This window comes from Diachasma alloeum, unplaced genomic scaffold (assembly GCF_001412515.2).
Source record: "Diachasma alloeum isolate Michigan unplaced genomic scaffold, Dall2.0 Dall_scaffold_00177, whole genome shotgun sequence".
Taxonomy (NCBI): domain Eukaryota; kingdom Metazoa; phylum Arthropoda; class Insecta; order Hymenoptera; family Braconidae; genus Diachasma; species Diachasma alloeum.
Window position 1 is genome coordinate 720,996 of NW_021680343.1, and position 27,425 is coordinate 748,420.

Genomic DNA, 27,425 nt, shown 5'->3' on the forward strand with positions numbered 1-27,425 from the left:
ATCAGCTGGTGTTATTCGCTCCATCGCAACATTGACGGGGAGAAGGAGTTTTAACGAAGAATCAGAAGGTTGCCTTTGTTGTTGCACACTGATACCGCCTACTCCCCCCCAGCAGGGCCGCGGAAATCAGGGGAGAAAGAGATAAAGAGTGATTTCACTGTCGATTCAGTGCAAACAAACAATCAAAATCTCCCAGATGATCTCACGTCACTCGAGGACACTCTGAACCCCAACAAGACGTCTTATCGTACATGTGTGCACATTTCGCCAGCGGTGCTACGACAATTTGGAAATTTTTTCGGCCAGGACGTTCAGCAGGGCATCAGTAACCTAACTTTTTCATTCAATCTCTCTCCCTTTATCCCGTAAAATCCAGTGAAATCAGTCGTTTGGAACTGAACTCGATCCGCCGTGAATTGTGTTTTTTCCAGTGAATTGTTTTACCCATCGAACCAGTGATTTTGTGGGACTTTTTTAATCAAGCACAACGGGAACAGGTGACAATAGCCAGCCTCGCCATGTTAGATTTCATGAGATCGCTCATCGTCGAGCGCTGATTCGCGAAGGATCATATTTTTTTTTTCTTCCTTCCCCCCCAACACCCAGTTCTATTTTCCTTCCCAGTCCCTCGTATTTTTTTTTTTCTTTATGAGAATTTTCATCAGTGAGTTTTTGGTGTATTCGGTGGAGTTGTTTATTTGTTTGGATTACTCGCGTGTTTAATTGTGAAGATAATCTGGGGGGCACCGGCGAGACTCTAGTGAAACTGAAAAATCATCCAAGCTGGATAGGTTACCCGAGTATCTCCGCGATACCGTGGACTGGTTTTTGGGGTGAGTTGGTTTTTTTTCATCATTGATTTTCCTCACTTTCGATTGTGAGACCCTCTCAGGATGCATTTATTCTTGGGAATCTCAACTGCTCACTGCTGTTCACGATTGAAAGCCGTGAAAAGATTCTATTTTTTTATCGGTCTTTAATTAATGCCTCGGGAACATTTGAATTGTTAATTAGAGCTCTCATTGTTCGAGCACTCGGGGTTGTTTATTTACGTGGGTTGATTACACTTTGGAACATTCAGGTTTTTTTTTCCACCTTTTTTTCACGGGAGAAAGTTCCAGTGAGAGTCCAGCAGCGAGATTTGAATTAGAAGGAAACTCGTTTACAAGTTGATGAAAATGTGGATACCTCGAGGGGGAATTTGGTTTTCTTTCTCCAAAAGTGTGGGATTATTCCTCGTGTTTACGTGTTCTTTGGCCTTACGTAAATGAGGCAGCGTCACGGTTTAAAAAAAATTGTCCTTTTAATAGAGCCACGAGGTGGGAAAATATAGGGCAAATGAGGGGGAGTGAGCACTTTTGTCATAAACGTGACTGACAATTTGCTCAGTGAAAATGTCTTGTTTGTTGGCCCCTTTTGTACGTTTCGAGAGCTCCGTTATCGATCGTAAGAAAGTGTTACGAAGCACTCGAAACTCGATATACCCGAGACCCACGTACTCCAGCATTTTGTTCTTTTTACCTTCTCCATGCAGATGATAAATAACAAAATCCCAGAACTAATGTTTCGCTCCTGGGCAATGATTGAACGGAAAAAAAGGGAAAATGTTGCGAGACAAAATTTAATTAAAACCACTGGGTGAAATTGTAATCCCGATGCGCGTGTTATTTTCGTCGGGAATTTCGTGTATGTATGTGTCTCATGGGTGTTAGTAATGTTTTCTATTTTCGGCATTAACCGGTACACGTGTCTGTCCCGTTGGGAACTGCATTTTGAGTGACGAAAAATCAATAGGAAAAGTTTGATAATTATTTCCGGGAAATTATGAACGAAAAATTATGAATAAAAAGGAATGAGGGGGCAAATGGGGGGAGGGGTTTGGGAACTGCATTTTGAGTGACAAAAAAGGAATAGGAAGAGTTTTTTTTTATTCAGCACAAAACCGGTTGGTTTATACAGCTAAATAAGAAGAGTTTGATAATTATTTCCGTCAAATTATGAATAAAAAGGAATGAGGGGGAAAATGGGGGGAGGGGTTTGGGAACTGCATTTTGAGTGACAAAAAATGAATAGGAAGAGTTTTTTTTTATTCAGCACAAAACCGGTTGGTTTATACAGCTAAATAAGAAGAGTTTGATAATTATTTCCGTCAAATTATGAATAAAAAGGAATGAGGGGGCAAATGGGGGGAGGGGTTTGGGAACTGCATTTTGAGTGACAAAAAATGAATAGGAAGAGTTTTTTTTTATTCAGCACAAAACCGGTTGGTTTATACAGCTAAATAAGAAGAGTTTGATAATTATTTACGTCAAATTATGAATAAAAAGGAATGAGGGGGAAAATGGGGGGAGGGGTTTGGGAACTGCATTTTGAGTGACGAAAAATCAATAGAAAGAGTTTGAAAATTACTTCCGTCAAATTATGAACGAAAAATTATGAATAAAAAGGAATGAGGGGGCAAATGGGGGGAGGGGTTTGGGAACTGCATTTTGAGTGACAAAAAATGAATAGGAAGAGTTTTTTTTTATTCAGCACAAAACCGGTTGGTTTATACAGCTAAATAAGAAGAGTTTGATAATTATTTACGTCAAATTATGAATAAAAAGGAATGAGGGGGAAAATGGGGGGAGGGGTTTGGGAACTGCATTTTGAGTGACGAAAAATCAATAGAAAGAGTTTGAAAATTACTTCCGTCAAATTATGAACGAAAAATTATGAATAAAAAGGAATGAGGGGGCAAATGGGGGGAGGGGTTTGGGAACTGCATTTTGAGTGACGAAAAATCAATAGAAAGAGTTTGAAAATTACTACCGTGAAATTATGAACGAAAAATTATGAATAAAAAGGAATGAGGGGGCAAATGGGGGGAGGGGTTTGGCAACTGCATTTTGAGTGACGAAAAATCAATAGAAAGAGTTTGATAATTACTTCCGTGAAATTACGAATAAAAATTATGAATAAAAGAGGAATGGGGGGCAATCTTTATTTCCCACAGTCAATGATGTACTTTCATTCCCCCGTATCACTAGGTATTTCCGCTTGTAGAGATAACAAAAATGTTCTGCACGACTTGTCGTCTCACGGATTAGGTAAAGTACACAGTAAACAGTTAAAAATGAGATATCTATCCGGCGTGGAGATAAGAGGGGGGAAGTTTGTGGTAGTGTGAACATTTTGTGGGGCTTCGGTAGATATCAGCGCTCACTAATTGTATTACCGAAGGGCTTTGAGGTCTCAGGTGGCAACAAAAAGCGCTCAATCATCCGTCAAACGCGCTGTTGCGACAACTTCAGTAATTAATTTTGCATTTCAAACGGTTTTTCGGTGATAGATTTATTGAGAATGTTTGGCCTCGGTGGGCGCAAGATTTTCCGATACTCGTCGATCGAAAATGCGCTGCCACTAGATGTTGAGGAGACGGTGACTTGCTTCTGCAGGTCAGTTCGTCCAATAAAATTCGATTGAGTGATCCGTTTGTTTTGACCATAACTTCAATTCGTCGCACTCATTCGTTAATTGCGAGACTCATATGTGAAGAATAGTTTGGTTTGTGAGCGAGAAAGAGAGAGAGAGAGAGTGAGAGTGTGCGAGAGAGAGGGGTCGGGGGTGGGGGACTATCGATTGACGCAGCGGTGGTGAGAGACGACCGTCACTGGTCTGCGTTAGTCAGCTGACTCGAGTCAGCCGTAAACAGCTGATTCCCAAGGAACAGCATTTGCCGCTCACGGCAGGTGGGGTCTTGTCCTATTGCGGTATCACGCCGGTTTTCTTTTTTTGTCGCATTGCCGGCTTTCATGATTATTGTTGATAAATAATTCATTCGTTCGGTTAAATGATGAAGAATATTTTGTTCATGAGGGGGAAAAAACTGTTCGGCATTTTCGGAAGTGACGAGAAAAAAGTCGAGACAAGGTGGTTTTTTTTATTCTCGTTCATTGTGAGAAGGCTTTAATCGCGTGTTACTATTCCGTTGTACATTTTTCGAATGATAATTATCGAATAATTCCGTTGTAATTTAGGTGGAATATTGTTATGTAATGGTGAAGTGACTAACGGTTTCGGGGGAAATGTTGAATGTATGGGAGATTTCGTTAAAATTTCGGTATTTCCTGGGGGTTGGAGATATCATTGAACACTCGTGTTGGAATTTTGGTGATTCGTTTCAGTTTCGTGGAACTATTTTGGAAATCGATAAAACAATTATTCAGTTATAGTTTACTTAAAATTTTCTAATTTACAAATGAAGTGACACAAGTTTTCGTGGGAAATATTGAAATATATTTGGCGGTACCAACTTCAGTACTATTTTTTATGAATGGTGGATAGTCGGTCTACGAGAGGAAGAAAACTATTGGGCATTTTCATGAGTCAGGAGAAAAAAGCCGAGAGAAAGTGTTTTTTTATTAATTTCATTTAATTGTGTGGGGTTTTAGTTTCGTGCAACTATTTTGTAAATCGAAAAAACGATTGTTCAGTTATAGTTTACTTGAAACATTGCAATTTGCAAGTGAAGTGGCACAAGTTTTCGTAGGAAATATTGAAATATAGAGGAGATGCTCGTTAAAATTTCGGCATTTCCTGCAACAGTTTCGTGGATTTTGTAAATCGATAAAACAATTATTCAGTTATAGTTTACTTAAAATTTTCTAATTTACAAGTGAAGTGACACAAGTTTTCGTAGGAAATATTGAAATATATTTGGCTATATAGCCACGTCACTAGCATTTTCTATGAATGATGGATACTCGGTCTACGAGGGGAAGAAAACTATTGGGCATTTTCATGAGTCAGGAGAAAAAAGTCGAGAGAAAGTGTTTTTTTTATTAATTTCATTTAATTGTGTGGGGTTTTAGTTTCGTGCAACTATTTTGTAAATCGAAAAAACGATTATTCAGTTATAGTTTACTTAAAACATTGCAATTTGCAAGTGAAGTGGCACAAGTTTTCGTAGGAAATATTGAAATATAGGGGAGATGTTCGTTAAAATTTCGGTATTTCCTGGGGTTTGGAGATATTCATCGAAAACTTGTGTTGGAATTTTGTTGACGTATTTGGCTGCAGCCACTTGACTACTATTTTCTATGAATGATGGATACTCGGTCTACGAGGGGAAGAAAACTATTGGGCATTTTCATGAGTCAGGAGAAAAAAGTCGAGAGAAAGTGTTTTTTTTATTAATTTCATTTAATTGTGTGGGGTTTTAGTTTCGTGCAACTATTTTGTAAATCGAAAAAACGATTATTCAGTTACAGTTTACTTAAAACATTGTAATTTACAAGTGAAGTGGCACAAGTTTTTGTGGGGAAAACTGGAATAGAGGAAAAACATTTATCAAAATTTCGCCATCTCCTTTGGATTTAGAGGAATTCATCGAAAACTTGTGTTGGATGACTTGTGAATGATGAAGATGACAAAGTTTTTTTCTTTTTCTTTCAATCCCATGTCATTTTATTGAATTTTAGTTTCGTTTAACTAATAAATTCCGTTGTAATTTACTCAAAACATTGTACTTTACAAGTGAAGTGGCAAAAGTTTTCGTGGGGAACATTGGAATGGACGAAACACATTCACGAAAATGTTGTTATCTGATTTGGATTTAGAGATATTCAACGAAAACTCGTGTTGGGATTTAGCTGACGTATTTCGCTCTAGCCATTGTCTACTATTTTTGGTGAATGATAAAGGATATTAAGGCCGAGGGAGAAAACTATTGGGCATTTTCGTGAGTCAGGGAAAAAAAGTCGAGACAAAGTGTTTTTGTTATTTATAAATTGGAAAAAAAACATTCAGTTGTAATTCACTCAAAACATTTTCATGTACGAGTGAAATGGGAGAAATTTCTAGGCGAAGAACCCTCGTAAAGTTTCATAATCTCCCGAACACATTCATCGAGATGTCGTTATCTCATTTGAATTCGAAGATATTCATCGGAAACTCGTATTCGAATTTAGTAGTCGTATAGGGCTCTAGCCACTTGACTACTATTTTCGGTGAACGATGAAGGATATTCCATCTACGAGGAGAAGAAAACTCTTGGACATTTTCATGAATCACGAGAAAAAAATGTGGACAAAGCGTTTTTTAAATTTCATTTAATTGCGTGGGGGTTCTTCTTACGTTTAACGATACAGAATTGAATCTGAGAGACCACAAATAATTATTCCACTTAAAAAACAATTGTCAACTTACTGCTTTCTAATTTATTTAATACATCTAAATGCAGCAGTGGAATAAAAATTCATAAAAATTCCGTTCGTGAGGGGAAGAAAACTATTAGACGTTTCCATGAGTCAGGAGAAAAAAAATCTAGACAAAGTGATTTTATTTCAATTCTAATTCCTCGCGTCGATGTTTTTATTTCGTGAAATAAAATCTAAAAAATCCCGAATAATTTTTTTAATAGACAATATAATTATCAACGTAACAGTCTTTCATCACTCGCATAAATTCTTGTTACAGAAAAGCCCGAAGAAAGGAGAAAGATGCAGGAACAACTGAAGACCCAAAATTGTATTTGGAGGAGGCAACACTGGAGCGACAGCTGCCCGAGTTGGATCTCAGAATGATGGTCGATTTGCCACCAGGACTCGACTATAACGAATGGCTTGCATCCCACACACTGGCACTGTTCGACCACATAAACTTATTCTATGGAACTATTTCTGAATTTTGTACCTCAACAGGATGCCCAGATATGACGGGCCCTGGCTTAAGGTAATCCATCCTGTTTCATAATAATAATAATAATAATAATAATAATAATAATAATAATAATAATAATAATAATAATAATAATAAACCCTCCAGTCCCTCAATCACTTCTCCAATGAATCATCTCGTTATGAAATTTTCAGAACTTATTTGTGGTTTGACGAGAAGGGGAAGAAGACGAGAGTGGCTGCGCCACAGTATATAGACTACGTCATGACGTTTACACAGAGAACCGTTAGTGATGAAACAATATTCCCTACTAAATACGGTAAAGCCTCAGATTTTTTATAATTAATTTAACCTTGCGAAATTCGTTCTAAAAAAGAGATTTCGTCTAGTATTGCGATAAAATAGAGAGAATGAGATAATATGGGTGATTTCCAATATTTATTGGGTTTGAAGGACAAATAAATTAACAATAATCAATGATAAATATCAGACAGTCGATATATTTGAAGGCCGTGACTATTCGCTCGATTGCGTGAATCACTCCCGTACACTCCACGCATGCGTGAAGTTTGTGTGTTTCACGCAGCCGAATTTTCATACTGCTGTGTATTTCACGCAGTTGAAGTTTCATACTACTGTGTGTTTCACGCAGTTGTATTTTTATACACCTGTGTGTTTCACGCAGTTGTATTTTTATACACCTGTGTGTTTCACGGCGTCGTATTCAGATACTCCTGTGTATTTCACACTCCTGTGTGTATAAACACACAGGTGTATAAAACTTCAACTGCGTGAAACACACAGGCGTATCAAAATGCAACTGCGTGAAACACACAGGTGTATAAAAATACAACTGCGTGAAATACACAGCAGTATGAAAATTCGGCTGCATGAAACACACAAACTTCACGCATGCGTGGAGTGTATGGAGTGTACGGGAGTGATTCACGCAATGGTGCGTTTAGTCACGGCCATGTTTGAATGAAAATGTGCACTTGTTTAAAATATTCACAATTTAATGTCATGTGGAATTTTTTTGAGCAAAAATCAAACTTTTGGATTTTCAATTCTATTTTTTGTCTTGATAGGTAACATTAGTTATCTAATCGTCAGTTTCAGGTAATTTTATTGTGATGAAACAACAAATTTTCTTACCAGGGATTTTAAATAAATGAATCAATCGTAGTCAAAAAGCAAAAATCAACACAATTCAAAACTTGAAAACTATTTTATTACCTCAGGATCATACTTTACAGTTTGATTTTGTCGAGAAGTTTTTCTAAAATTAAAAATGTTGAGTAATAAATTTTCTATCTCGTTTCGATGTGCAGCACTTGTGCACAAAAATTGTGAATATCAACCCAATTTTTTCCTTCAAAACTAATTTTTTTTATCGTCTCCAAAAATTTATTTACCAGAATGAAATGTTAAATTTCAACTGTTGAATTTCATTTCTCATTTTGACATGCAGTAATAGTTATCTAATCGTCAGTATCTCATAATTTTATTGTGGTTTTGTAGCAAACGAGTTTCCCAGCTCGTTTGAGTCGATAGTGCGTAAGATTCTGCGGCTACTGTACCATGTAGTGGCACACATTTACCACTGCCACTTCAGAGAGGTTGCACTCCTGGGCCTCCACGCTCACCTCAATTGTGTATTCGCCCACCTCACTCTCCTTAATCAACGCTTCAATCTCATTGACGCCAAGGAAACGGAAATACTTGGAGATTTGGAGGCAGCTTTACTAGGTAAATAACACCCGTGCACTCTTCAAAATAAAAAATAAAAAAATTAAAGTGTAACAGAGCAATTTTACAAATTAACTCAGGGAGATAATTAATTGCTGTAATCTTTCTTCATTGCTTTACCTCAATATTCATTATTCCAGGTGACTCCACATCGGGTACATCAACTACAACATCAATTCAAGATCCACCAAGTGGAGCCACGTAGAAAATAAATCCGTTTATAGAATTTTAATTAAAAGTTGATGAATAACCGAGGTTGCAGTTCCTGAGCCTAGGGTCAAACGATGTAGGTGGAAGCCCCTAATGTTCGTTGTTCTCAATATTAAAAAAATTTTTTATTACATTTTTTTTCGGATTTAGCTTATGAACAAAATGAAGCGTCACGATAAATAGAGAGAAATGGCATGAATACTTGAACGACAGTGATATGACAGTTTCATTTAAGAAAGAACGCGAGTGAGACGAAAATGCATGTTGAGAATGCGAAGAGAAACAAAAAATTTATGAAAAATCATGAATATTCGAATGATGCTGAGAGAGAATAAATCACGTATGTAGTATTTGTAAATAGTGCAAACGAGGCGAGAGAGCAAACAAATACAATTATGTAAATTAGTCAATTTTTTTTCTGCGTTTGCTGTTTGTGAGATTGTACATAATTTATTAAACAAAAATAGTGAAAAATGCAGAGGAAGAGTGAAATGAATCAATAAAACAAATGGATGAAAACGTTGAAACTGCTGTAATAAAATAATTGTTCTGTAAAAAAATTTAATGAGGAGAAAAGGTGAATGAAAAAAAAAATTAAAAACAATAATAATATTGTAAACATAAATTGAATAGTAATAAATATATACCTGGCGTTGAAATGTTCTTATGTTGTTGTTATTCGTTGTTTATCAAGTGGGAATATCTCCGTCTGTAACATTTCTGTTGATCTCGATTAGTCTTATTGCTTGAAAAAGGCGTGACAATTCACGAATGAAGAAACCTATTGCCTCGGCTATTGGTTCGCAGAGATCTCGCAAGGACGTTGCTATATTGTAGAGTAATATTAGCACTGGTTGAATTAGTGCATTGAATATTATCGTCAACAGGGGCTTGATGAAGTAGTCGGATAGTAATTGAATTATTCCAATCGTTAGGGGCCTTATCAGGCTGTACAGAATGAAGCGAAGCAGTTGGAGGAGGAATGCTGTTATGAACGTTATTCCTATGTTTATTGTGCCAAAAAATTCTGCCCAGAACCTTGTCGCTGCTTGATCAGTCTTGTCCGCAAATTTTTCGGTCGTCAGGAGGGGAATTGCATCGGTTGTTCGGTAGTATCTATTCATTTGGGAGAATTGTGCATGAGTGAAAATTAGTTATTTATTTTTGGGGCTGTGTGGAAGGGTCTTGGACTTTTGGCCCATAAATCATTCGTCTTGTCTCGTTTTTCTCGTTTTTATTCTATCGTATTGTGACATTGTGACACGAATGAACGATCTTCATAGAAAAACCTAGCGGATTCGGTGATTAATTCTAATGATTTCTAATGAACTTTCGATTTTGTTTTCAATAGGAATGTTCAATGGACCATATTGTACAGAAAAAATTAATATTACTCGATCATGGCGTTGGATTCCATTTTAAAATTGTGGAAATACTGCACTGGGAAAATGGGAGAAAGCGACAGGAATGGCCATATCTATAAATTATAATTGGTGTTAAATTATTAAGCAGTCAATTAGTTAATGTCACTCTTAAATTTTGATTATTGAAGTAATCATCAAATTAAACAGTCAAAGTTCGAATTATTCATTAATCAGTAATTGAGTTAAGAAGATTGGTGATTATTTGGGTAATCGAAAATCTCTTATGAGAAATTTAGTATTATCTAATTAATAGGAAATTTATAGTTCCACATTTTTAAATATTTAAATCATCATACATTGGAAATTTAGATTATCAAATATTTCATTATTTCTAAATTTCGCTTAGTATATTTAAACCTTCATCAATGTAAGTCGGAAATTCTTTTAATATTGAAGAACCGGAAGATTGATGGCCGTCAATAATTGATAGAAAGCAATAAGAAAAAACAAATTAACAAAAGAAGAGTTCATAAGCTTGATAAATGTTTTCACTGGTGCTTAATTTATTACTCATAATTGGAATATATTTATTACTCATAATTTATTATGAGTAATTTATTACCCATAATTTTAATCCATTTAATGAATAATTAAATGGACGGATAATTAAATGATTTCTAATTAGAAAAAACAATCCGAATGAAATGGATGAAAAGTACTGGACCCTTATGGAACAGTCAAGAGGGATTTTATATACCTACGATGCATTACCGTGATCAAAATAGTAGATTTCGATTTTTCCAGTGATATTCTTGAATTTTTTATGAATCTCGTTGACATCAGAGTTCATGTTCGGCGGTAGAAGGTGGCAGGGATTTTGTTTTATTCCTGTCGAGGGCACACACTTCATGTAGGGCTTCTCTGACCTAGAGGGTCGACGGGGCCACTTCCGGGAGAAATTTCTGGGGCTCTCGGGATTTATTTCCTGGGTCGGTCCATTCCACTCCATTGGGGGAACACATGGGGTTCTAGAATTTATGATTCGGCGATTGGGGTTGTCTTTGGGATGGGGAGATATTGACTCACATTCTGTAAGCGTGGCAAAGACACTCACTGGACTCCCAATCGCCACGTGGATTCTTCGATTTTTGATTTTTCGGGGGCAATTGATTCGGCTTTTGATCGTTTCTCTTGGTTTTTTTTATGTCTGTCGTTGTGTCTGAGGAGATTGACACTGAGGCGTCTGTATTTCTGTCCTCTACTGTCATACTTAAAAACTATCTCTAAAAAATGTAAAAGATTTAGGCGATAAAATGGTTAGGTAAATGTCAACACAATTCGACATGCTTCATGTCAAAGCTGACGATTGGACCAGCTTGTGTTCTATTCTTTTTTGTTTAGATGGGGGAAAACAGAACCTCCACGAAATTTTCATAATTTTTTTATTTTTCGTCCATTAGGAGGAATCAATGACCACTCATCTCGAATTTATACAATTTGTTTACAATCCTTTAACCACTAAAGTACACTGATAGTTCAGAGAGAAATCAAAATATTGACTTTTTTTTTCGTCAAGTTTTCGACTTTATTTTACGACAGACAGACGATTTGTAAAAATCACAGTTTTTAGTAATTAAGGGTCTATGAGGATGTCAACTTGCTGTTCAGCATGGAATGAATGAAATTTTTGAAGAATATAAATTATTACTGCTAATGTAAAAGAACAATTATTTATAAAATCATGAATTCATAGATTATCTAAAATTTACTGAATTAAAAAATATATATTTGAGGCAATATGAATGAATGATACTTCCTGTGATAATGGAATGATTAGATACTGCGAAAAGCTGCGCATCCCTTCAGAGGGTAATTAAAGCAGAATGAAAACGCGTTTCTGAATTTCCATTTTTTTTATTTTTTCTCCTTCAGGAGAGATCACTGATCTATCATTATCTCGAATTTATACAATTTGTTTACAATCCTTTAGCCACTAAATTACACTGATAGTTCAGAGAGAAATCAAAATATTGACATGTTTTTTTTCGTCAAGTTTTCGACGTTATTTTACTTGACAGACAGACGATTTGTAAAAATCACAGTTCTTAGTAATTACGGGTCTATGAGGATGTGAACTTGCTTTTCAGCATGGAATGAATGGAATTTTTGAAGAATATAAATTATTACTTCTAATGCAAAAGAATAATTATCCATAAAAGCGATGAATTATCGAAAATTCATAGTCATAAGAAAAGTTTGAGAAAATGCGAATAAATGACACTTTCTATGACAATGAAACAATTACATAATGACGCAAGTTGCACATCCTCCCAGAGAATGATTAAAACTGAATGAAAATGCGCCTCCGAATAATCTAGACACTGATACGCCTCGACCCGTCCTCTGATATCAATAAGTAATACACAGAAATATTTTTAACGCTTTAAAGTTAAGACTAGAGAGTGAAAAAAAAACTTTTCTCTTGTCCCAAATCACTTCACACACCCAATCCGAAGACTACAATGCTTTATCATACCGATTTGATTATGTTGACACTAAAGATTCATTATCATTAGCTCAATGCGATGTATTGATCTGTTTATTTTTTGTGTTCGTAAATATTTAAATTGCGAGCGCCTATCGAATGGTGCATAACAATTAATAAATATTTATCACGCTCAGGCAATAATTTATTCAGCGATTTTATATCTCATTACTTCCTCAGCCATATTGTGTATCGATTTCGCAGCATATAAAATTTATCCCCGAGGGATAACAGAATTTCTTCGAATGTACACGAAATAAAAAATCCCCCATAATTGTGACCTCAAGGATTTTCACCTTAAAAAAAAAATCCCAGAAAATTGGAACTACTTCCTGGAATGTCAGGTAATTCATTTGTACATAAAAAAAAGTCATACGTAAAAAATTGAGTTACACAATAATCGATAAATCATTAATTACAAAATGAATCCCTGAAAACACAATGCACTAATTTCATTGAGTATTTTTCAACGTCAAACAATGAAAACTATTTACACGTATAGTTTTTCTCCCCTACCATTGAAAATTTTGAATAGCGAAAAATAGGGAGCTGCCCTCTATTTTACTTTAGAATATCGTCAGGATAATTTTTTCTTCTACGCATTACTAACAGATTATGGACCTAATAATGTTCCAGTTACGAAAAAAGGAATAACTCAAGGTATGAAAGGATCGTGAAGAGATGTGCTATGGGACATTCTTATAGGCTGATTCGGACAACTTCTGCACACTTTTTGTTTATGGAATTTGTGGAATTCGCACAATTTTCCAAGTCCCAATTCTTATATAATTTCTATGCACGAATTGCATCCAGAAATTATCCAAATTATATAGGATAAAGTTGTAGAATTCCCTATATGAACGTTCTACAGAACCTCTATATAAGCAGCGAAGTGGAAAACGACACAAGTCAATTTTGACTATTGGCGAGTTTTCAATGAATATCTCGGAATCTATGAAAAATAGAAAAATTTTTGTTATAATCTTTTTTGTAGAGCCGATTGAGAGCTACAACAAATGCAATTACAAAAATTTCGCTATGTCTCTTAGATTCGGAAATATTTATCAAAAACTCAACTGGAAGATAAGTCGACTAAACAGTTTTACCACTTCGCTACTGATATGATCTTTTCATGTGTTCAATCTCAGAAATGCTCCCACTCCCCTTGATTCCGAACGTCACATAAGTGTTCTTAAAAAATATGTTTATTCACAAATGACAAATCCACACAGAAATGACCAAGCCCACTTCTTTGGTAAATAAGATTAATACGAGAGATACTTGAAAAAAGTAATACGACGTTGTGACAAGTGATATGGCTCTCAGTGTGCAACAATGTATCCTGATTCGCTGTGTTGTCAGAGATTTAGGTACATACGATATTTTCAACAACTTATTGATTATTTTAAAATGTAATTAGACGTACTGATAGTTGTCCTTGCCTGTAAGCAGTGGTAATTTTTCCACACAATGTTTAGTATCAAAACTGTGGAGCCAGTCGGAGCTTGGTTTGGCCTTTATACCGCAGAAACTAAAATTACAAAAGTCTGCGATATTTTGTAGTGCTCCACGATGAAATGGATTTCCTTGTTTAAAGTGCTCGTAACGACCGGCATTCATTCTCTCATTTGTTGTCATTCCCAAGACCATAATCTGCAGAATGAAAAAAAAAAAATTTTGAATTAAAATTAAAGATATCGTTTTTCGTTCGTTGAAATCGTTAGAACATTGTAACATTTCGTTTAAACATCACAAACATTTTTTAAATCTCAGAACAATTAGAAGCTCGACAAAATAATTTTTTGAAGATTATGATATTTTCTTTTAAATTAATTTCATGAAAAGAAATGAAAAATTCAATGAATAAAAAAAAATTACAAATAATATTTGAATGTTCCTGATTATTCATTAGTTTTTTTAAATTTGATGATTAATAATTGTGGAAATTTGTGAAATGAATGAATACCTGATAGAGTTGACAGCCTAACAGAACGGAAACCCAGAGTGCATGAAGCCCAGTATTGGCTGCTATCCACATGACCCATGCGTCACATGTTGCAGCAGCTATGAAGTAATTATCGACTCGATGGCCATTCGTCAAGTTCGACCAGCACTCAAACTGCCAATATTGCACGCTGGCGGATAATATGACGATGCACAGACCAAGTAGTGATATAAGGAAGCCAAGGAAGTATTTGTGATTATGTGCCCCTGGAACATAAATATTATATCACAATTCTTCACTACTTATGAAAGAATTCAACGGAGAAACTAAACCATTCGTTGGGAATTCTATTAGAATTTCAATTCTCGAGCATCAATTTTCCCTTCTTTGGGTTTTCCACGAAATTTTTTTAACATTTATTCTCGAGAATTTCTACAGACCGAAGTGTTGTGAATTTTCAATTTTTCACTAGAAATCAGTAAAAAAACTAATGTAATTTCCTAACGGATTTTTTTTCTGCACACGACTCATTTCTGAAGGGTAAAAAAATTGATTTTCATTCACACCAATGCAGTTGCTGATCCAAGGACAATGATGATCGAATCTAGCGACACAGCGATCACAAGTGGAACAGTGTTTTGACCTCAGTGGCCTTCTGACTAGACAAGTGGTGCAGAACCACTGCGGCTCGAAGCCCCCGGTTTCTGCCAGCTCAACGATAGTCTGAAAGAAGAAGAAAAAAAAATAACCAAGAGATTAAATAACTGATCGATTTCTGTCGATTGAATTGATTTCCCAGCAAACGTACACTCAATTTGTCCTCATGCGTAGCTGCAATGACCCCAGGATCTCCCCTCCAAGAACGAAGAAAGCATATCCACAGTGGAACTGAGCCACCGACTAGCAGCAGCCATAGGTACCAAGAGGCATGAACACCCAGCCAGAATATCCAAGTGACGTAAATCCACATCTGCAATCATTTTTTTTCATGATTAAAGTCTAATTTTTATCCCATTAGACTCGACAATATAGACTTGACAATATAGTTGTACCTTCGTTGCTAAATATGTTGCCATTGGCAGAACATTGTAGAGCCTCTCGTCGAACAGAAATGTTTTAGCAGTGTATGCACCGATGTAGAGCAACATAAAGGCACCGAGTTTAACGAGATAATCAACGTTTAATTGAAATATCATTCCGATTAGATAAAACACTATGAATGGAGCACTGACCATGCAGTACCATCTTAATCTCTGAAAAAATATAAATTGCATGGAATTATTTCCTATAATTAAAACTGACAACTGTGCAAAACATTTTGGAATTGAATAATACAAAAATGACATTTTCATTCATATTTTTTTTTGAGAATTATTATCTAGACAGGAATTGAATCAAGAGAGAATCTTCACAAGATATTTTTTGACTCTCTTCACATTTATGTCGAGGGAATTTGAATAAAAATGTGCATTAAAAAATTTAATTGTTAATGTTAGTTGTCAAATTGAATTGAAAAATAAAAAACTACCTTGTCTCGACACCAGGCTCTAGTTCTCCCCTGTTTCTCGACAATTTCCGTGCTGATACCAGGGCCAAGCCAAGCAGCTCCGATATGGGGTCCCAACAGTGTCATCGGTGTTTCATTCTGAAAATTAGGTACATCGAGTGCAGCCCCCTGACGAACGAGGGTAGAAATTGCAGTATTATTCTTGGCGACAATGGCCCAATGCAGTGCTGTATTTCCATGGAGATTATCAGTCAATGCGTGACTGGCGCCAAGCATAAGAAGCAGTCTCGTTGGATCCAGACTGAAAAAGGGAGTGAATTGGCTACATCACGAGTTGATATTTCCTCCTCTACGCGCAGGGAAATTTTATGGACCCTTCGTGGAACACGTGGCTTAAATTTACGTGAATTAATATCATTGGGGAGAGTGGGTATGAATTCCGGTGAACAAACGAATGAGATTCGACGAGAACTTTAAATTAAGGATATCCAAGTATCTTTCACAGTTTGGTACCGACCGCACTGTAGATCCAACCGTTTTTAATCATCAAATTTCTCAATTAAATTGCGTGAGAGAATTTTGAAAAAAAATCATGGGTATTCAGCGTCATTCAAATTACATTTTGCACTGAATTATAATTTTTTTCAACATTTGTTGTTTATTAATAAATGATTGAAATTGTTTAAACTTTCGGAGACCTGATTTTTTAGGAATGAAATCAATTTCTGGTTGAATTCTGAATATGAATAAATTTGTTACATTGATGATTATGAATTATTTATAGAAAATGCTCGTGATTTTCAAAAATTGCAGTTTTTCAATTATTTCATCAAACTTTCTCCAAAAGTAAACTAATTTTTTTTCAGATTTTTAAAATGTTTTCTAAAGGTTCAATATCGAGATTCAACTGCAGAACTGAAAATTTTGAATGATAAAATCATTGTAAAATGTCCGAAAAATTAGGGTCAAATGGGGCTCAAATAAAAGCCCTGATGTTCGACTACAAAAGTAGAAAAGCATTCCACCGGAGAAAAAATAGCCAAAATCCTTGGATATCCCCAAAGTTCATAATGTTTCAGAGAATTCATGAACCATTCTTCCAGAACGATAAAGATCGCATTTCTCTCAACTGATTATCTCCGTCACAAATAAATGCACCAATTGATTCGATCAATAGATGGCCTTCACCACTGGACTATCCCCCTGTTTACATCTCGAAAAAAGGCATAAATTAATTCCCCAATTGATCTCAAATAATTGAATCCTTCCGAATAACGTCCCCACTCACCCCACCATAAATTAACCCTCCACCACATGTGGCCCACGAAGGGCAGAACGACTTCTCGACAATTACCTGTTGACTTTGTAAGCACTCCACATCAACGGTGTCATAGCACTGCGATCAGGCGTATTAGGATTAACCCCTTTGGCAACTAAATAAGCGACAATTCCAGTGTGTCCAAACTGAGCTGCCAAGTGGATGCACGCAAAGCCCTCGCAGTCTCTGAGGGTGGGATCCGCTCCAGCCCTCATGAGAATAGCGAACGTCTCGAGATGTCCCTGCCTCGTGGCCCAGTGCAGAGGTGTCGAGGCCAGTTCTCCACCCACAGCATCGACATTGGCCCCCTTGGCTATCAAATACTTGACTATTTCTTTTCTGTTGTTTATGGCTGCCCAGTGGAGCAACGTCACTGTCTCAGCGTCTGGCTGATTGACATCAGCACCAGCATCGACTAGTTCTGTTACTCGTTCGAGGGCTCCATACTGGGTGGCTCTGACAATGTCGAAACTACTGCAGTCCTGAGTCGATCTCGGTGGCTCCTGGCGCCGACGAGTCTCCTGCTCGTCTTGACTGTCCTCCCCAGGACATGCTGAACGAATTGGAAGCGCGTACATCCTGAATAAATATTTATTTATTTACAACCGATCTCGTCGCAGGACGATCGCGACTGCCCATCGGCGGAGGGCCTTCAGCCTGGTATTTACGTATGATATACAGTGTTCTGATTATATAGAACACAGGAAGACAATGAAAGAAAAAAGAATCTATTATTATATAAATCGAAATCGACTTCTGGTGATGAAAATTTGGTATTCGAAATTAAGACTCCAAAATTAAGGGTGACAAGGGTCAAGATAATGGTCATGAGGGCCAGGATAAGGGTCACAAGGGTCAAAATAATGGTCATAAGGGTCAGAATAAAGTTCGTAAGGGTCAGGTTAAAGGTCATGAGTCAGATTAAGGGCCATGAGGGTTAGAATAAGGGTCATGGGGTCACAAGGGTCAGATGGATCAGATTAAGAGTCACAAGGGTTAGTTTAAGGGTCACAAAGGGCAGATTAAGGTTCCAAATAAGGGTCATGGGGTTCAGAATCTCAGGGTCACAAGGGTCAAAATACGGATCTCTATATCTCTCTGTATTTTAAAAATCCAAATGGACTTCTGGTGATGAAAATTTGATACTCGAAATTAAGACTTAAATTCAGGAATGAATGAATCAATGAGAATTTCATTTCCACCAACATTAATCAACAATTGTTGACATTGTTGCATATTACTAATGACTATGTCTAGAAACCGTTATTCGACCCCCATCTTTCAAAATATTAAGCTTTATTTTTTCGATGGGATATTTTTCATTGACTTTCCAGATAATTTTTTCGGGGAAGTACAGTGATTAAGAGTCATGATTATTTGTTCAAGAGTTCATTGGTCTTGACACACGGAAATATCATAAGAATGAAACCACACGAAAGGGGGAGATGTTTAATATTTGATGTGAGAGTGCTCAAACAGATAATACCGAATAGTGTTCTTGTTAATGTCGAATAGTCAAATAGAAATAGCTTGATTTTCACTTAATATTGCTCCATGCATTACGAATAGCTGTCTTGATAAACCTTTATGTCAGCTATTCCTCACATGTAATTCTCCTTGACTTCAATTTGTTTATCGAGACATTTTTCACTGAATTCCGAGACGACTCCTCAAAGTAAATGAAGTACTTGAGGACTACGACTGCTTATTCTACAAAATAAAATGATGAAATGTCAAAATAAAATGGGAAATGCGTCTAGTGATTCAGCGAAAAATGCTCCATCCAAATACATAAGAATATCAAATTTCCAATTGTCTCACATTTAACTGATCTTGTTGAACCCAGTGAAGTAAAAATCTTCGATTGTTAGTTTTAAAAAAATCAATATGACCATTCGAAATGCTGTGCTGATGCTCACCTGTCGATTATTGTTTTCAATCTCTACCGAATAATCCAAACGAGCTTGTCAGCATTGTTGAGGTTAAAATTGGGGGTTTATTGTGATCATCAGGGATTCACGAAGGATTCATGGAGGGATCGAAGACAGCAATGAAACAATGCGCGTGTGTAGTGCGTTAGGTAGTGAAAAGAATGCCAGAAATTCCAGAAACTTAACAATAATCACACATCACTGATAACGCGCCTCATTATCCGATGCTTGAAGATTAATTCATTGAATTTAACGAGTACTTTAATGGGGAAGGGAAGGAAATTGCTGGAATTCCAGGGGAGTGACTCCAAGCACTCGAGTATTTACACTCGACAGTATCAAACACACAATTGCAGCGGTTGAAGTTGAATTTATTATTTGAGTTCACTGCAGAATGCGGTTATTGATCAAACTTGGTATTGATTTTGATCGGTGGATATATTTTTTATAGATAATTTGTTTCAATCGATTTTTGGGGGCCGAAAATAGAGAGATGGAATAGTCGAGGCCGAAGGCAACTGCGGGAACTGAGACCAACAGTTTTGGTTAGGTTTTAATTTTTATCGTTAACCAGTGCCCCCGTGAGGGGAAGGTGTTTTCGGATTGGTGAACCACGTGGGGATAAGGTATCGAGTGTCGATCCACCTTACCGATGACCGATAACTTCGGATGTGGAGGTCCTATCGAGATGCTAGCGAGGACATTGAGAACGAATTCTCGGTTTCAAAAGCTGTAGATTTAGAATTATGCGGCTGTTAGGAGAACAATAGTCCTGAGAAGCGTTGATTTTACTTGAATAAAGATTAATAATATCATTCTTCAACAGCCTTAAGAGGCCTCGGAAGAAGGAACAAAAACATTGCAAACAAGCAATATTTCAATATCAATATACCAATATTTTTGCGAAGTGTACCCCTCCCGCCGCCACAGAGGGCTTTAAACATGGCGGCGCCTCCACCTCGCATTTTCAAACATCCATTAACATTATTCATCCCCTCCATATTACCTTCAACTCGCTTCATCCGAATTCTACAAAATGAAGAAATTATTTAAGCCACCTTTCAGATTTTTCCAACCACTCTTGGCTGAGAATTCATGGCTCAAAGTTTTCCCCCCATTTTCGTAGTCTATTTTCCTTACTTTCGAGGCTTCCTAATTATGAAAACACGATAATAAGGGATCGGAAGATCAGCAATTCCCGATGCCCGGAAGTTCCTCATACCATCGAGTAGACGGAATAAATAAATAGTTTGCATTTGTATGTAAATTTACATGAAGACTGTGTTCAAACAACCGTGATCTTCTTCCCGCTGGTCTCCTCTCCTGAGAGTCGAAAATACGAGGACGAGCGGGTCCAAAGAAAGATAATCAATCGAGAGTAAGGGTAAACTGATATCTTATCAAAGTTAGTCCATCTTAACGTTAAAGTTGGGTTGAAGGTAGTGCGCGAGAGAGAGGGAGTAGAGTTGAACCAATAGTTACCATCGCCCCCATCTCATCCCACGGTTCTGATTCTCTCTCTCTCTCTCTTTCTCTCTCTCTCTTTCTCTCTCTCTCGCTCTATCTCTGGATCATTCTCCGGCGCGCTTTCTCTCTCGCGCCCTCCTGGAGACTCGTCGTCGCCACAACTACTGCCGCTGTCTGTCCATATCCCACACATCCTCGCTGTATCCCCTCGAACTTTGTCGATCAGAGTTGAAAGTAAGCTTACGGAGTACACGTTGAGTATACAGAGCCTGCAATATGTATAATGCAAGACCTTTATTACATTATTTTGATATTAATAGGAATTAATAGACTGCAGGCAAGTTGTGAGAGTTTAAGGATATCCAAGGATATCCATTTTTCGCAGTTTGGTACAGACCACTCTATAGATTTAAACATTTTCAATCACTAGATTAGTTCGCGCGCTTCGCGCGCGTATGTCCTGCTTGATGGGGCTTAAAGTAGCTCTACCCTTACGGTAAATTAAAAGATTATTGAAAACTGCAAAAAAAATGAAGAAAACTCGATTACATTTGAAATCGTAATTTTTTTCTTAATTTAATTATCGTTTTGCTTTCTGAAAGAAGAAATGTTTAAAAATCAGGATTTAACCCAATGTCTTATGTAAAAATCAACATTTTCGTTATAAGAAAAGATTAAAATCTGAATTTTTTATCATTAGATGTGAAAAAATCAAAAAACTTTTTGACACCTCATAATAAATTTTTTATTCCTGAATAAAGGGATCACATTTGTCAATTGATTCGGAATATTGCACAGAATTATTATTTTTTAAAACACGGTAAATTAAAAGATTATTGAAAACTGCAAAAAAAAAATGAAGAAAACTCGATTACATTTGAAATCGTAATTTTTTTCTTAATTTAATTATCTTTTTGCTTTCTGAAAGAAGAAATGTTTAAAAATCAGGATTTAACCCAATGTTTTATGTAAAAATCAACATTTTCGTTATAAGAAAAGATTAAAATCTGAATTTTTTATCATTAGATGTGAAAAAATCAAGAAACTTTTTGACACCTCATAATAAATTTTTTATTCCTGAATAAAGGGAAGGATCACATTTGTCAATTAATTCGGAATATTGCACAGAATTATTATTTTTTAAAACATGCGTTGTTTATAAGTAAATAATTGAAATTGTTTAACCATTTGAAAACCTCCTTTTTTAGGCATCAAATTGATTTCTGGTGAAATTCTGAATATGACTAGATTTGTTACGACTCTGAACAAATGATTTTTACGGTGAAAAATTAATTGTTTGTAAATGATTTATAGAAAAGGCTCATAATTCATAAAAATTGTAATTTTAGAATTATTCCATGAATCTTCCTCCCTTTAAAATATTTTCTAACGATTCAATATCGAGGTTCAAATTCAAGCCTGTAAAGTTTAAATAATAAATTCATTGTAAAATGTCCGGAAATTTAGGGTCAAAAGAAAGCTTTCATGTTCGACTACAAAAGTAGAAAAGCTTTTCACTGGAGAAAAAATAGTCAAAGTGCTTGGATATCCTTAAGAAGGCTCTTATCAGTTCGGAGGAAATGTCTATCATTTTACCCTCCCGTGGTTGTTCCAGTTACGACTGAATTTCCCAACTGAGCCCATGAATTTTCATCGCAATAATGTTTACAACTTCGATTGGTAATTCTTTATCCCAGTTTCCCCGAACAACTTCCATGATTCTTCTGAGCAAAGGCCTGATCATTAGTGGGTCTAGGCACGTAACTGAGTGATAGTCACTCGAGCTTGGCTCGGTGACAGCATCCAATCTCCGGTTACTTTCCTCCCTCGATGCTAAACACGTCTAGGCTAGCGTTTTATCATGCCAAAGTACATCCAAAAACAATTTCTGTTGTTGGGGTGATTGAGGCTTATCAATTCTGCTTAATTGCTTCCCCAAACTCTCGCTGAATGATTTGGTTCAACGAAATAAATTATTTCGACCGGTGTATTCATATTCTGTATTATCCCCGGGCTATTTTACTCGATCAAACCCTTGATGTTTTAAGATATAAATTACATGGAAAGTAGGATGCTGCACTGATAGAAAGGATTAGTTATTATTAACGAATGGATTTGGTTGGAGACGAGGGTCTACTCGGTCTCACCAAATGTTCATTCGTTAATAGTTAACAAATGCACATTTGAGGAGTCCTGTTTGACTCGATTTTTCCTTTTTAAGTGGACCATTCGTTAATTATTAACGAATATTCATTTGGGCATATTCAACTCTACCATTCGTTAATAGTTAACAAATGCACATTTGAGGAGTCCTGTTTGACTCGATTTTTCCTTTTTAAGTGGACCATTCGTTAATTATTAACGAATATTCATTTGGGCATATTCAACTCTACCATTCGTTAATAGTTAACAAATGCACATTTGAGGAGTCCTGTTTGACTCGATTTTTCCTTTTTAAGTGGACCATTCGTTAATTATTAACGAATATTCATTTGGGCATATTCAACTCTACCATTCGTTGATAGTTAACGAATCTCGTTTGGAATAAATGAATCAGTCTATCAGTGTGTACGCAATCCTTTGACTTGCCGGACGGTGCACGGAGAGAAATATTCAGTAAAAATTACGGAACTCACAGTTCGCTCAGCGATTACGAAATTGACTCAGAAAATTTAACCCCAGACTGGTCACGATGGTTTGTTTTCATTAAAACCCTTCTAGTAAATTCACTGTGGTCACGATTCCCCAAGGAAATTCTCTACTCTTCTTCACTCACTTTTACCGCAAGAGAGTTAATGAAAATTTAAATAGAAGGCGATCCGTCGATACCTGTATCTGTTATTTCTCGAATTTCGCGAATGAAAAACCGTAATTGTACCTGATTTATGCGATGGAAAAAAGAAAGGGGAGGACAATGAATAAAAAACACATCAAGCTGTCATTTTACTATTTAAAGTTCTGCCGCGGGTCAATACAATAATTTTACCCCCAAAAAAATTGTCCTCTCAATTTATGGACTGTTTAAGTCAAGTAGAGCTATTTATGATCTCAAATGGATCGTTAGAAAATACAAATATTTGTTGAACAAGAAACTTCTTGTTGGTTCATTCTAACGATATGTTTGCTCAATGTTTATGATAACACACAATATTCCATCGTGATACGACGTCTTGTTTACCAGTATGTCAGTACCCCAGTAATTTCCGGGGAACATTATTTCCCTCATTCTTATTTCCCCGCACGTACGCAGGGCCCTTGCCATTTCTCCTACCCACCCCTATTCGCCCACGCAGCAATGGCTCGCTTCCTCGCGGANAAAAAGGGGGGGGGGGGGGGGGGGGGGGGGGGGGGGGGTAGCTCTTCCCCTAGGTGTAATGGACCTGAGAAACAGATAATTACCCTCACCCGCTCAGACTGACTCTCCCCCTCTCCAGGGGGTCGCCCTCCCATGGGGACTTGCGATTTTCTGTCTCTCTCTCCACTCTCCACTCTTTTTTGACGCAGACCAAGGATCAAGCTCTCATTTTAGTTATGAGTAACTCGTCGGGTGTTTATTCAACTCTGTAAAAGCCCTTTCGAGGCTACTCGTTATTTCTGGTTTGTTCTTCTTTCCGTTTGAGGCTTTCCACGAAAAAAATATATATATCCCTCGAAATGGAGAAATGAAGACTAATCGTTTGGTGAGTCACTTTGGGGTTGCCGTGGATTACCTTTTCTCGGGGATTCGGGTGGGAAACGATGACTCCGGTGGTTGCGATTGCATGATCAACAGCATTTAGACACTCCCATATAGTTTTGTTAGTCTCATGATTTTTTTTTTAACGATCGGAGAAGTGACCATTCGCGTGACTGGGTTCCACTTCTTACTTTTATTGGTTCATTCCCTTTGATCCTATTATTTTTGGCAGTCCGAGGGGGGGAGGATAATCGATAGTAGGGATAGTTCCTGAAATTTTCCTCCTCTTTCGTTCGACTTTTATTTTTTTTATTGTCTTTTTACATCGCTTTGACCCGGTTGGGGTACACTGCGATGATAATCAAGACTTTAAATGGTTACGCGGAGAGAAATGTTCAGTAAAAATTACGGAACTCTCACTTCACTCACCGATTACGGAATCGACTCAGAAAATTTAAGTGACGGTATCGTAATTTTTCACAGGAGTTTCAGATAAAAATTACGGAAGACTCCGAAAAAATTGCGTGACAGTTCCGTAAAATTTCCTACAACCACATTTCGCTCCGGAATTACGGAAAAGATAGGGGAGGGTGGGGCAAAACGGCCCCCCTTCAATTGTCAATAACTTGTGAATGACATTGTGCAAATTCCCAGTTTCATTTTGAAGATAATTTTTCATTCTTCAAAACGAGCTCTAACTCATCCCAATCGGATTATTGAATCGGAAAATATTGACGATTGAAGGGGGGCCGTTTTGCCCCATCCTCCCCTACGTAATTTTTATTGAACGTTTCTCTCCGTGCAGCGCTCACTTGAAGACGGTCGCACGCGACAGATGTCTAAACTCAAAGTGAAATTTCACAATTAAAAGAACTCCGACAAATGGTAATTTTTTCAAAAATAAATTCCATTTTTGTGAAATAAACGATTCACATAATTTCATCATGCACTGGGATAAAAAAAATTGGTCCCTGATTATTTTACTCTCTCCATTCGATATTTTTTGCAACGGAATGCGCGTTATGAGCCATAATTGCCCCTTTTTATCTCTCTCATTTATTTAAACCATTTTGGTCTCTCCCTTTTGATTTCTTTCTTCAACCCTCGCATTGGAACAAGATAAAGAGGGGTTGAGGGCACAGGACGTAGCGTGGAAAATGGGTCTCTAGAGGTGGCTGAACTATACCCAGTCAAGGATAGTCACGTTCCGCAACGAGGACTTTGACGTTGACCAATCAACGCTAAGATAAATTATTAGTAAATGTGTATACCCTCCTGGCACAATAGCATTTCGGGAAGGGCCTTGGGGAGTTTGCAGCGCTCTCTCACGCAAAATATCGAACGAGGCATCTACGAATTGTGGACATTATGGCATGGGGTTCCTTGCTATTCAGCCGGTGGGTTGACGTGTCACGTGGACGTATTTTTGCGAGGTTCTGCATTATGGAGTTGAATTCCTCTAATTTCCACAAATTCTCGGAAAATAATTCAGTAGCGAAGCGATAAACCGGGTTAAGTCGACTTAGCCCTTCGCTGAGTTCTCAAGGAATATCTCCCAATTCAAGAGAAATAGCGAAATTTTCATTATTATCTTTTTTGTAGAGCGAACTGAGAGCTACAAAAAAGGTTATTACAAAAAATTTCTATGTTCCTTAGGTTCCGAGATATTCATTATAAACCGACCAATAGTCTAAATCGACTTAAACCGGTTTACCGCTTCGCTACTGAATTGCACTAGGCTCTGACTGCTGGGGAGGCCTTGTTCAGAGTTAAAAACCAGAGTTGTGACAACATTGTCCAGTGGGGCCTATAGGAGTCTCCCCCGGTTGGGAAATCACCCTTAAAATCATTTGCACTATGTTTCATAACCCACTCCTGCACTCGGACCCCATTAGACAAATATGAATATTGTCGAGAAATATAAAATTCACATAAAATGTAAAAAACTATTTATTTCTTTTTTTATTTACGTTAATCTAGACTGATATTCGTATTCAACGAATTAATATTTTGAGAAAATTATTTACTAGTCTACTATCTGCATATCACTTATCAATTGATCCGATGTTGTCGAATCGTAGATAAAATTCAAGTGAATAAATTTTGTAATTCAGTTGAATCTTTCAATTTAACATAAATTTTGATGATTAAATGGACTTAATTTTCAACTTTCACAAATCCTCGGGAAATAATTGAACTGAAAATCAAAATTTTCAACAATTTAGTATGGGATTGACAGAAAAATGAAGAGAAAAATGGTAAAGATTGTATTCCATTTGAAAAAACCCCAATTTTTAATTTATATCGGTAGGTTCTAAAATAAGTGGTACGATCTGAAATAAAAGAATCAGCCAAATGGAAATACGATGGTTTCGCTCCTTTCAAGAATGTTTTAATTGGCAGAAAAAATTATTTGAAGTGAAAATAAGAAACCAAAGAATAACTAAATTAAGAAATAGTTGAATGCAGCCGAAACCCCTAATTTCTGGGCGGCTGGGCCATATTTTTTTTATTTATTAAATGTCGATCAATGGAAAAAATAATTGAACACATGATTACACACGAGTGATATTATGGAAAAGTGAAATAATTGAATTCTAGGGAACTGTTGGATTGTTCAATTGTATATTAATGGATCCAATTTTTTTTTATCCTTCCAGTTTCGCATTGAGTTCTTCGCGACTCATTAATCAACTTCGAATGAAACTTTTATTACGAAATATTGAAATGCAATAGTCGTTGAATTTAAATAAATTGGTTCTATATGACTCAATTAGAATATTGAAACATATTTTCGCACTCGTATTTTACAGGGGGGAAGGAGTAACGGGTATAAAAGTAAGATAGGTACTCAGGGACACGTCGGGACTAAGAGGTTGCTTTTAAGGACATAAAATACGTTTACGTTGTCGTGTATTTTTCCCCTCACTAAAGGTCTGGATCTCTCTAGAGGTCTCTCGTAACCTGACACGGTCCTACGATGAAAAATTCCAGACCTATTTTTTTCATTCAACCCCGGTTGTACAATTTTACTATTCTATTTTCATATTTTT

General features: G+C 36.7%; 3 protein-coding genes across 9 annotated transcripts; 1 reads left to right on the plus strand and 2 right to left on the minus strand.

The window, feature by feature from the left end:
- The first annotated feature begins 739 nt into the window (after nucleotides 1-739).
- Nucleotides 740-9,282, plus strand: LOC107038162 (MOB kinase activator-like 2). Of its 6 annotated transcripts, none has more exons than XM_015257123.1 (5): nucleotides 740-833; nucleotides 6,460-6,714; nucleotides 6,855-6,979; nucleotides 8,182-8,409; nucleotides 8,550-9,282. In XM_015257123.1, the coding sequence occupies exons 2-5, from the start codon at nucleotides 6,563-6,565 to the stop codon at nucleotides 8,612-8,614; spliced, it is 570 nt and encodes a 189-aa protein (XP_015112609.1). In that variant the 5' UTR covers nucleotides 740-833; nucleotides 6,460-6,562; the 3' UTR covers nucleotides 8,615-9,282. The 6 variants fall into 6 exon arrangements, with proteins under 6 accessions (XP_015112609.1, XP_015112567.1, XP_015112601.1 ...); XM_015257081.1 differs by lacking the exon at nucleotides 740-833 and adding an exon at nucleotides 3,328-3,437; XM_015257115.1 differs by lacking the exon at nucleotides 740-833 and adding an exon at nucleotides 3,659-3,731.
- LOC107038154 lies at nucleotides 7,907-11,251 on the minus strand. Its single transcript, XM_015257073.2, has 5 exons — nucleotides 11,070-11,251; nucleotides 10,745-11,011; nucleotides 9,267-9,735; nucleotides 8,530-8,724; nucleotides 7,907-8,429 (listed from the first exon to the last, which is right to left on the minus strand). Exons 1-3 carry the CDS (start codon nucleotides 11,249-11,251, stop codon nucleotides 9,309-9,311), a joined length of 876 nt encoding a protein of 291 aa, XP_015112559.1. The 3' UTR covers nucleotides 7,907-8,429; nucleotides 8,530-8,724; nucleotides 9,267-9,308.
- Nucleotides 11,252-13,578: 2,327 nt separating this feature from the next.
- LOC107037091 (palmitoyltransferase Hip14) lies at nucleotides 13,579-19,742 on the minus strand. Of its 2 annotated transcripts, none has more exons than XM_015255443.1 (8): nucleotides 19,218-19,742; nucleotides 17,335-17,877; nucleotides 16,002-16,281; nucleotides 15,526-15,726; nucleotides 15,282-15,443; nucleotides 15,040-15,196; nucleotides 14,495-14,739; nucleotides 13,579-14,181 (listed from the first exon to the last, which is right to left on the minus strand). In XM_015255443.1, the coding sequence occupies exons 2-8, from the start codon at nucleotides 17,874-17,876 to the stop codon at nucleotides 13,945-13,947; spliced, it is 1,824 nt and encodes a 607-aa protein (XP_015110929.1). In that variant the 5' UTR covers nucleotide 17,877; nucleotides 19,218-19,742; the 3' UTR covers nucleotides 13,579-13,944. The 2 variants fall into 2 exon arrangements, with proteins under 2 accessions (XP_015110929.1, XP_015110917.1); XM_015255431.1 differs by having other exon boundaries at nucleotides 16,002-16,302.
- Between the last annotated feature and the right edge of the window lie 7,683 nt (nucleotides 19,743-27,425).

Coding starts and splice junctions, on each gene's coding strand:
- LOC107037091 (XM_015255431.1), bottom strand. CDS start 17,876: ATGTACGCGCTTCCAATTCGTTCAGCATGTCCTGGGGAGGACAGTCAA. Junction 16,303..17,334: donor AGTGCTTACAAAGTCAACAG/GTAATTGTCGAG, acceptor CTCGTGATGTAG/CCAATTCACTCCCTTTTTCA. Junction 15,727..16,001: donor GAGCCTGGTGTCGAGACAAG/GTAGTTTTTTAT, acceptor ATATTTTTTCAG/AGATTAAGATGGTACTGCAT.
- LOC107038162 (XM_015257081.1), top strand. CDS start 3,343: ATGTTTGGCCTCGGTGGGCGCAAGATTTTCCGATACTCGTCGATCGAA. Junction 3,438..6,459: donor ACGGTGACTTGCTTCTGCAG/GTCAGTTCGTCC, acceptor TTCTTGTTACAG/AAAAGCCCGAAGAAAGGAGA. Junction 8,410..8,549: donor TTTGGAGGCAGCTTTACTAG/GTAAATAACACC, acceptor TCATTATTCCAG/GTGACTCCACATCGGGTACA.
- LOC107038154 (XM_015257073.2), bottom strand. CDS start 11,251: ATGACAGTAGAGGACAGAAATACAGACGCCTCAGTGTCAATCTCCTCA. Junction 11,012..11,069: donor CTTTGCCACGCTTACAGAAT/GTGAGTCAATAT, acceptor CATAAATTCTAG/AACCCCATGTGTTCCCCCAA. Junction 9,736..10,744: donor TTTGATCACGGTAATGCATC/GTAGGTATATAA, acceptor CCAAATGAATAG/ATACTACCGAACAACCGATG.